This window comes from Acanthisitta chloris, unplaced genomic scaffold (assembly GCF_000695815.1).
Source record: "Acanthisitta chloris isolate BGI_N310 unplaced genomic scaffold, ASM69581v1 scaffold17281, whole genome shotgun sequence".
Taxonomy (NCBI): Eukaryota; Metazoa; Chordata; class Aves; order Passeriformes; family Acanthisittidae; genus Acanthisitta; species Acanthisitta chloris.
This window is the reverse complement of record NW_008657814.1, coordinates 1-10,505: the sequence shown is the minus strand read 5'-3', so window position 1 is coordinate 10,505 and position 10,505 is coordinate 1. Positions and strand designations below refer to the sequence as shown.

The window sequence follows — 10,505 nt, the reverse complement described above, 5'->3', positions numbered from 1 at the left end:
CACCCCCCAGATGCCAGCACTGCCAGGCTGCCCAACAGGGTGACCTTCCCTGCACAGTACTTCATAGTGCACATACAAACAAGGATAAAACCTGTCAGTGCTCTGCTCCAAGCAGACAGGTTGCCATGAGGTGGAAAAAGCAAAATCTGCTCACTTAATAGCATAAGTTGAGGTGAAAAAAACCAAATCACAAACCCAAAACAAACCACAAAACAAACATCTGATCACTATTCACATCTACTCCTATTTGTGTACCAAGCCTTGTGGCCTTCCAGTTTATCAGGGCCAGTGCTGGGAAGACCCTCCTTAAGTTACCTGGGTGACTGTGGAAGGTTTGTTGCATTTATCCCCAGGGAAAAGGAAGTAAAGAGTCATCTCTAGTGTAAGAATCTGAATCCCTGCCTAAACCAACAAAAACTAATGCCTCTGTAATCCCTCAGTAAATTCATTTTACCTTTTTGGGGCAGGAGGAAATGTCAGTAAGCTGATAACCAGGAAGCTGAAAATGAGGCACCAGCAGAATAATATCATTTGTTTAGTGTAGTAGGGAGTAAACCTTGAGAAACACTGGCATCCATATGGTGATTGCTTTCCCTTCACTTTCTTCCATAACTTGGATTTGAGAAATTCCTAACTGAGCACAGGTTACCTGCAGGCATTCGTAGCGAGGACTAGCAGGAGGGTCAACACCAGCACAAAAATACAAGCTCTGTGCTGGGGCCAGAGCAGCTCTGATGGGCAAATCCAACTCTGCTCACAGGCATGGGCTCAGCCAGGCTAAATCACCCTTGAGAGCTCACACACACAGCTCGGTCAGAAACAGGAAAGATTAATTAATTTTCTCACTGAAATATAGCCTGCAGAAACAGGAAAGATTAATTAATTTTCTCCCTGAAATATAGCCCGCGGTTAACATTCAGGCTATAAAACGTGAGGCCAAGCACTTGTACTATGAGAAAGTCACGAGTGACTAAAATCTAGCTTCAATGACAAGAAGTTTCAAGCAACCTCAGTGCCAGGTTTGTGAGCTGCAATAATAACCAGCTTCCCAATGCCTGCACTGCTCTGGAGCCATTTCACAAGGGAAGTTACAAAAATAATCTGGTTTTGTAGGCTATTTTTACACAGCTGTTTAAAGCATTTTGCGTTCACTTGGTAAAAGGATGTTAAATCTGCTTCACAAATATTTAATCAAGCTACAGCACAACTTGACTCCTCTTTCTGCAAAGAGCTAACAGCTGCACCTTGTGGTTGCTGTAGTTACTCTTTACTGGAAAAGCATCCAGGCTCTTCTCCCTTTGGGTGTAAGAATTCCTGCCTAGAGCTCTGGGTCAGCTAAACTGCTAACTGTAGCTCTTGAGAGAGTAAATCTGCTGGAGCAGCTATTCCACTGGCTCTGTGAAAGGGTGGGCTTAGGGGGTTGAGGTGAACTGTTATTTGGGTTAGGTTTTGGGGAAATTTGCATGGGGTTTTTTTGGAGTTTTTTATTTGTTTGGGGGTTTTTACAGAATACTATCCGAGAGTGCTGAAATAATAACTCTGTAAACTGCACAATATATTCACTGGAATGAAAGGTCCAGAGTTTATGTAATGAGACGTAAAACTGTCCCTTTTATTTGCACAGTGCGAATTTTGTTACAGCTAATAAAAAACAAATCAGAAGAGCTTTAAGCACCGGGTGTAGTTCCTCAAAGAGCTTTCATAAGGCTTTCCCAGAAATACTGTGGGGTTTTCTAATTCCAGAAACGACCCCTCAAAGAAGGGTAAACAGTTATGTTTTGGGTTGTATGTATCAAGTTTGTGCTCTCGTTCAGGCTTCGTTCGATGGCTGAGTGTGCCTGTCTGGGGGTTTGCACTGGTGTGACTGCACACGAGCTCCCATCCCACCAGCAGTGGAGAGCCTGCAGACAGCATTTCCCTGCCAGCAGTGCCAGCCCTGCAGCACTGAGGGTGTGCCAGGCTTGGGAACAGGAGGGACCTTGCTCTGCTCCAGCCTCAGCCGTGCCCAACATCATGTGGGGAACACCTGGAGGTCTTTCAGGAATGTGTGTCACAGGCCCTGCCAGAGCAGGGATGAGAAACTGTGACTGCTGCACAGCTCTGTGCTGCAAGAAAGCTGCTCCCATCTAGAGAGCTCCTGCTGAGTGATGGAAGGGTGCTGGAAACAACCCTTTCTGAACACATCTGTGAAATGGATGTTGTGATCAATTTTGCCACTACTAAATTAAAGTGAAGAGTATAATAGGAGCAGTAGTGAAGATGGAATTTTCTTTAGGAGAGTACCAAGGAAGAGGGAAAAGGAAAGCAGTACCTAATAGACACGACCTGCTTGTTTAGCTGTTTCAGTTACTCCACCAAACAGAACCACTCCTGTTCCTCTGTGCCACTCCAGAAGCTACAGGCAGCAACTCCTGAACAGCTCATGAGGGGCTGGAGTCTCTCTCTGCTGAACTGCAGCCCTGAGAGTCCAGAGTCAGGGCCCACAGTTACCTGCTGCAGATGTGCACCTGGAAATAGCTAAGTGAGTGAAATACTGATGAGTTAATACAGGAAGAAGTGATAAAGATAGGTACAAAAACTCCTTCTGTATCAGAAACAGCACAGAACTCCTCAGGCTGCAAAACACATCAGATGATAGACTAGACTTATAAAATCATCAGTGACACAAAGACAATGAATAGGGAACAGAAACTGAAACAGTTCAGTGTTCCCCCACTGAAAGACCTGCAGATTATCAAACAAAGATAGCAGCGAGTTCAAAAGAAAGGGAGACACTTTTTTCACATAATGTACTCCTACAGTATGAAAAACTTGGCTACAGGAGTGAATATTTACATCAGTTCCAAAAACTCTGCAACCACCTCTTAGAGGAGAAACCTATCAGACACTCTCAGACAGTGAAATGGACTGCAGGGCCCCAAAGCAGCCTCAGCTCCATAGTCTGCACTGCGTCCCCTGAGCTGCTCTCACACTCCTCCCTTACCATTCCTGCCTCAACACAACACTGCACTCAGGCCCTGGGGTTGTGGCAGAGCTGCCTTGCCTGCAGGCCCACGGTCCCACAGCTGCTCGTGGGCAGTCTGGGGTGCAGCACAGCACTGCTCTACCTTTGGGGTCCCTGTTTGGTGGAACCTGGCTTGCCTGTGGTTTGAGTCTACCACATCCGTAAAGACAGAGAACAAGTTCACCCTACTGCTGTGTTTGGTTAGAGCAATTTGCTCAAACATGGACTTTCACCAGTGAAACGTAACAGCATGAATATGTGAATAGTAAATCCCTGTCAGAAAGTAATTTAGAGAGATGCCAGGTACCTTATCACTCCTCTTCAGCCACATCGTGGCTTATCACAGCTGACATTTAGGTAAGGCTGTCGTAGCTGATCCAAACCTGAACATTCATAAGGAGAAGATGCAATACAGCAGCTTTGATGTCAACAGAATGTCAGTCTCTGTCGACTTCGTTCGGACTGAACTTGATTGCAGGCACTGCATTAATAGCCAACACGAGCCATCTGCTGAAACACGTGTGTTTTGAAAAGAACTGCAAGGCACAACAAACATGCTCAGCTGTAGGGACCGTGTCTGCTGATGTGAAACGAGGATTGGGCAATTCCCCTCACAAAAACATTAAATTACAGGTTAAAAGCAGTTTTATATCAAGCTGATGTGTTTCCATGGCACATCCAATGATCCAGGAGTTTTGAGGCAGTGGGGGAAGTATGTTAACTGCAGAGCTGTTTGACCAACCTTCCCTCAAGAGCCTGTTGGTAAGTCAGAGCTGCAGCAAGAACCAGCAGCAGCTCGTGGAACTGGGGGCTGACAGGCACAGTTACAGCTGGTTCCAAGCTGTACCAGGGGACTCCTCCCTTCCCCTTGAGTTCAACTCCCTGGTTTAGTGTCAGCTTCAGCACAGCAGCCCCTGTGCTCCTCCCCTAAAAGAAGCAACTCTAAGGTTTTTCAGGCCACTTTCTTTCACCTTGTCCTCCTTCAAATGCTTCCTGATTTTGCACTTAAGAGGCTGAGAAATGCAAATAGGAAGTCATTAAGGTTGAACAGATCAGGGACAAGCTGGAAAATCTCGTTCAGTTCTTTCCTGTGTAGTACATGCAATGCTTGACAAGGTCAGGTTCTCACTGTACCACTCAGGATAGCCAATTTTGCAGCATTAGAACATTTATGGCCAGAAATAGAAGGGTAATAGCAGAAGGAATAATAAAATCAGAAGACAGAGCTGTCTAGTCACCTGTGGTGGTATCTAGGCACAAAAGGCAGTTTATTCTGTCCCCTCCTGTTTGTTGGACCCTTTCTCTCATGTCTGTGACTATGCTCTGTTCCCAGTACCTCACCCCAATTGCCATGTGCTCCCAGGACACTGGGCTGTGCCCATTTCTGCTCCTGACAGGAATGAAGGACTACTAGAAGCTCTTTTCTTCTCATGAGGATCCCTTAAACGTAAAGCGCTTTTCATTTTGTGAGAGTAAGGCTACTGTTTGTTTTGCTCAAACATCCTGCTGCAGAGAGCTAGCCATAGGTGTGACTCACTATCTTCCCTGGGTTGGCCCAATGTCATGGCCCACAGTTCAGCCCCTGTGCCAGCAAGATCCCTGAGCCCAAACAGGAGGCCTGTCCCCCTGGGGCAGGGAGCAGTGCTGGAGAGCCTGGCATGGCCCAGCAGGCACACAGCCTGTGCCACGGCTCCCAGCACTCCTGCAGGGAGGTCCTTACCTCCAACAATCCCATTTACACAGTCTCTCCAGCACAGCTCCCCAGCCTGGCAACCCACAGAGAGGCCTTTCGCAGGTTTACACCCTCATCTAGCTGTTCTTGCCTCAGTTCTCTGAGGAAACTGAGAGCTAATCACAGCAATTAATAGCTAGAGTAAAAAGCTAGAAGAACTTCTGCCCATTATGCCCTGTCATATGACCAGCCAAGCCCCAGGAGCAGAGTGCCCTCCCCAAAAATCCCTCTCAGAGAAGCACTCAGAGGCAGCAGAGGTGCAGTGCTCAGCTGTGCCTCTCCAGGGCCAGGGGAAGCAGCTTGGAAAGAGAATCTGATACTGCAGACACTGTGCTGCCTAATCCCCAGCCTCCAGCTCTGTCCTATCAGGCTGTTTAGGTCACAGATATTTGCTTTCCTTGGTATTATCTCTGAACCTTACCTGAAAAGCAGCACAGCTACAGGAATTGCACTTTACCTGCCCTCAGTATATGGCAACACAACTTGCATTTCAGATAACCCGAGTGGATTTCTGGAGAGAAAAGCAAAAGACTTGCTTAGCAGTAACATTTCTCCAGCACTGAAGAGGCATGCCCAAAGCAGCTGGGTCTGGAAAGGCCAGCACAAAGAGTAGTGCAGCTGAAACAAATAATATTTGCTCAGCAAAACGTGAGTCCAGGATCTTGGCAGAAAGACCTTCTTTCCCTCAAACAATTGTCCATTTTTAAAAAAAAATTTAAATTAAGGTGAGCACCACTGAACACAGCTGATCAGACTGCCCCAGAACAGGAGCTCATGCTCCCATATTTCATGGCATTTTAGCAGCTCAGAAAACTTCTGGAGATAGTGTTTCTGAACTCTGAGTGGCTGTTTGCTAATGCCAGGAGGTGGATTTTCTTCTTGGTGTTGACTTAATAAAAGCATTGAGGCATCATGAGTTTTTCCAGGCTGAAGGATCCAGTTGCCTTTGTTTGCCTATGCAGGAGTTTTACGCAATAGCCCCAATAAGGCTGACGCTCACGGAAAGCAGCTGCGGCACAGGCAGCATTGCAGGAGTTCCCATGTGCAGCCTGGCTGACCTGGATGAGCACAGGAAAACAAGTCCTATGCCCTCTAACATCCAGCAAATTGAAGTGCTCAAATTGTATTATGGCTTTGTGCTCTTAATAACACCTGATAAGCAACACCCCAATGCTCAAATACCACAAACTGTAAAAAGACACACACAAATATGGAAGGAAGGTGGGGGGTTAGCCCATGCACCAAAACTGTTTTCCATCTGGTGTTGTAGTCATACTTAGCCCTGAGTCTGCCTAATATAGCTGAATATGTACTTCATTCAAGTTCTTACATTAAAGAAAAACAACCAAGAAGTCATACTTAGCCCTGAGTCTGCCTAACGTAGCTGAATAGGTCCTTCATTCAAGCTCTTACATTAAAGAAAAATGACCAAGAAAAAACCTGAAATACAGGAAATTCTGCTTATGCAGAAAGAAAACCTTTTCTGCTGGTAGGGTGGTGAAACACTGGAGTATGTTCCCCGGCAGGTTGTGGAGTCTCCATCCTTGGAGACACTCTGAACCCAACCAGATGTGGAGCTGAGTGACCCATGGGAGCTGACTCTGCTTTCATCACGAGTCAGGCAGCACAAGCTCCAGAGGTCCCTTCCCACCTGACCCATTCCACCCTTCTGTGTCCCTGCAGAACAGCCCTGTCCTGGCACACACCACAGGGCAGACAGACACTGCAGAGTGACTGTACATGACCCTCTGACACACATACCTGCTCTCCTATTATCTCGGCCTCTCTCTCCACATAGGGACACTTGGGAAGGTTCCCCAAGCCCCAAGAGCTAAAAATGTGATGGTGGATGAGTGCTAAGCCTGAGAGAGCCTCTGCCTTCCTCCAGGAGACCTCACACAATAACCAATTAGACAGGCTTAATATTTGGCAGCATTGTTGGTTCTTCCTTGAAGTCACGTTCTTTAATTTCACCTCTCCCCACTTGCTTTACCTTTTCCCTTCTGGCCAGTTTGCCCAGATTCAAGGACACAAGGACAGTGCAGCACCTCCATCTGCACAGCATGTCAATACATCTAATTCCTTCAGCACAAAGGGATTATTATTCCATTTTACTTTGATCAGTCTGGGAACACACCTGCCATTTGCCTGTGAGCTGTTCTTTGTACAAGGATTCTGTTTTTAGCAGCATCTCATGTGAGCTGGATCAAGGATTAGCTGTGGGCATTTCTGAGCACTCATGGTCACAGTTAACACCCTTGGGGTTTTTTCTGCTATCAGAAGGAAAAAAATTCCTTCCGGGGTACTTCAGCCTGAAACAGAATCATACGATTAGTTGGAATCAACAAAATACCACAATCTCCCATGAATAGTCATGATCTGCGAGCAGATAGACTCTTGCCAGAAGAGGCCAAGGGGAGGTTCTGCTGGAATCTTTTTGGAAGAGCTTTGTAAGCTGTGTATTTGGGCACAAGCAGGCCCTGTTCCTACAGCCTCACGGAGAGCACAAAAGAACACCTCTCTGTGCCCCCATGCCTGTGTGGATGGCTCCTCCATTGAGCCTTATCTACCGTCCCATAATGAAGCCTGCAGCGTGATCAAGGGAGGCAGCAACAGGCCTGGGCTTTCAAGACAAGCCTTTCTGCCTCCTCACACATTTTGTACACATTTATCTGTTTTACCCAGCCTCCAGTCCAGCTCAGCAGAGGAAAAACAAACTGAAAAAGGAAGGTGGCCTCAAGCATGCAGGAGAGCTCTGCAGCTTTGTGTTTCTCCTAGTGCCTCAGCCACTCACCATGTATTGACAGGAGTTACACTACCTGTCCGATAAGGTTTGCATCATTAGCCGAAGCAGGAACTCTGTGCAGACATCCCGAACTGTCCTTTGCCCCTGCCTCGCTGTCTTATCTGCTTCAGTTTGAGAAAGGACTCAAGAGCTGAATTGCTGAGGGGTTATAGCTCTAGGGTACATTCCTGACCAAAAATGCAATTACCTGGCAACTCGGTTCTGAGAGCTGTGAAATCAGCCGTGCAGAGGGAAGGTAAACGAAGATGCGATTTCTGCCGCAGCACTCACCCCTCAGGAGCCTGCTGAGAGCTGACAGTGTCAGTGTGTGCACAGAGAGAGCTCTGCCTGCAGTGGCTTTCAGCTGCTGCTCGCAAGCTGATCTTGTTCTCCTTGACACAAACCTACACCAGCTTCGGGAGTCCACGTCTTCACCCCTGCTGTGGGAGAAGAGCTGATTGCTGAGCTCGTTAAAACAGCAGTTTGTGTAAAATGAGTTAGTGCTGAGTGCTGCCCAAATGTTCCACTGCACTGATGGACAGGAGCTGCTAGAGTTCAGCGTGTACTGTGTGCACAGGCTGTGTACCTGCTCAGGGACCAGCACGGGTGGAAAACAACACGGCCACAGCCTGAGAGCCATCAACAAGAACAGCTTAGGCTTGGTAACTGCCTAGTCCTTTGTCCTTAAGGCAAATTAGCCCTCCTGCCTTCCTGCCCTCTCTACCAGCAGGTCTGCTCCACAGCCACCTCCTCACACAAAATACCTCAGTTTTAGGCATTATGCAGCAAAACGGGGCGCAAGAGCCTGACAACACCAAGCAAGGCAGTTCTAAGTACTGAAAACACCCAACAAAAAGTCAGCCCAAAACTTTATTTTGTAGAAAACCGTGAGAAGACAATTTCAGGTGGAACATTCGAAGCATCACACTGCCAACATACTCATTAAAGACAACTCCCGCTCTCCCAGGGTATAATCACGTCTCATACTGCACCCTTTGTTTGTTGCTTTCATCCTCACAGAGAGGCTGCACAGCTCCTCCTCGGCGATGCTATCAAAAAAGAAGTCCTCGTTGAAGATGGGATTTCTGCTCCTCTTTATAACAGTGCTCCTCTGCTTCTGTGTCTTCCCGGGCACTAGGGAGAAGCTGATGCAGCAGTTAATGTTCTTGGGCTCCACGGAGCGGTCATAGAGCCCCTCGGCGCTGATCAGACGGATCCGCAGCCTCTCGTTCTCGGAGCAGTACTCTGCTGAGAGCCTCAGCCTGCCCCCCCTGCCCAGCACCACCGTGCTCTCCCCCACCAGCCTCTCCCGGCTGCGGCTCAGGTCCAGAGGGAAGAGGGGGGAACAGGACGAGCTAAAGTTCCGTGTGGCCAGCAGCCCCTCCGAGGCTCTCCTGATGGCACTGGGGCTGTTATCAGTGGAGCTGCTCTCCTCTGTGGACAGAGAATTGTTCCTGGCCACACTGGATTTGTTCTTGGCTTTCAGCGCTCGGCACAGCAGTCCCTCCTGGCTCTGTGCTTTCATCAGGGAGCAGGGCCTGGGAGGTGACCTGCTGAGAAGTGGAGAACTGAAGGGAGAGGAATCGCTGGAGGAGGCAGTGTCACTGTCACAGGCACCTTGTCTCTGCAGAGAGGGAGGCTTGGGGGGCAGCCTCACGGAGGCGAAGCTGACAGCAATGGGATTTGACACACTCCCTTTGCCACTGAAGGTGTTGGCTCTGGCCCGAGACAGCACCAGGCCGGGCAGAGCACCGTGGGGGTCTCCGTGGAAGATAGACTCCTTTCTCCTGGTGTGGGGACTCTCCAGCAAGGTGCAGAACCCGTAGGAAGTGGGAGCTCTGGGAAAGTGTGGCAGGGAAAGTGCTGCTTGGGACTGTGGATCTGAGTTGGTGCACTCTTCCTCCAGGGCTACAATCTCCTCGGCACTTTCCACCTGAATGAGATGTGGCAAAGAAGAGGTGGAGCTAGAGTCAAAAGAAGCAGGAGCAGCATCCTCTGGACCGCGATCCTGGTGGAAAGCAGAGCCCTTGGCGGGGGCAGAGCTGGTCAGCCTCGGGGGGATGCAGAACTCGGGGATCCTGTCAGGGGTGAGCACGTTGGGAAAGGCAGCAGCTCCCAGCCGGGCTTTGTCGGGCAGGGTTTGGCCGTGTGGCAGCCCCAGGAAGAGCGAGCTCGGGAGGTTCCCATTTTCATGCGATGCTCTGAGCTTTTCCAGGAACCACATCACTGCAGCTGGGCAGAAGGTCCTCAGAGGGGACAAGCTCGAAGGACAAATCCACCTGCAGACACAGAGGCGAGAAAGCACATGAACATCCTTCCTGGCACAGCAGAGCCAAGCCAGGCACGGAGGATGCCACGCAAAGCAGGACGAGCTCGATCTGCTCAATCCTCGAGTTCCAAACAGCCTCTGCCCAGCGCGACCTTTGGCAAAGCCAAACGGGTTTCACCACTAGAACCGAATCAAACCACTAAGGAGAGAACGCAGGGTCGGGTTACGACCGGGGGCAAACGTCCCTCTCCGCTCATCCCCCGGTGCTGCTCACGGGGAATTGGACGTACCTTGCCAAGCGCGACACTCTCACCCTTCCAGCACCTCTGGCTCCCCGAGCCCGACCCGCAGCGATCGCAGCCAGCACCGAGCCCCGAGCAGCAGCTTTTCTAGCCGCCCGGGAGCCTCCCCCGGCACGGGGGGAGAGCGGGGAAAGGGAGGGGAAAGGAGGGAAGGGGAGGGAAGAGAAGGGAAAAGAGAAGGGGAGGGAAAGGAGAAGAGGAGGGGAAAGGAGGGAGGGGAGGGAAGAGGAGGGGAAAGAGGGGAAGGGAAAAGGAGGGAGGAGGGGAGAAAAGGAGGGGAAAGGAGGGAAGAGGATGGAAAGGGAGAGAAGAGGTGGGATGAGGCAGGAAGAGGATGGAAAAGGAGGGAAGAGGATGGAAGAAGTGGGAAGAGGTGGGAAGCAGCGGGAAGAGGTGGGGGCTGCCGCGCCTGC

The 10,505-nt window shown here is 49.6% G+C and overlaps 1 protein-coding gene across 1 annotated transcript; it reads right to left on the bottom strand.

Annotated features, from left to right (window-relative positions):
* Positions 1–8,443: 8,443 nt before the first annotated feature.
* LOC103811881 (C2 calcium-dependent domain-containing protein 4C-like) lies at positions 8,444–9,745 on the bottom strand. The gene has a single exon (XM_009084881.1). The coding sequence runs from the start codon at positions 9,743–9,745 to the stop codon at positions 8,444–8,446; it is 1,302 nt and encodes a 433-aa protein (XP_009083129.1).
* Positions 9,746–10,505: the final 760 nt, after the last annotated feature.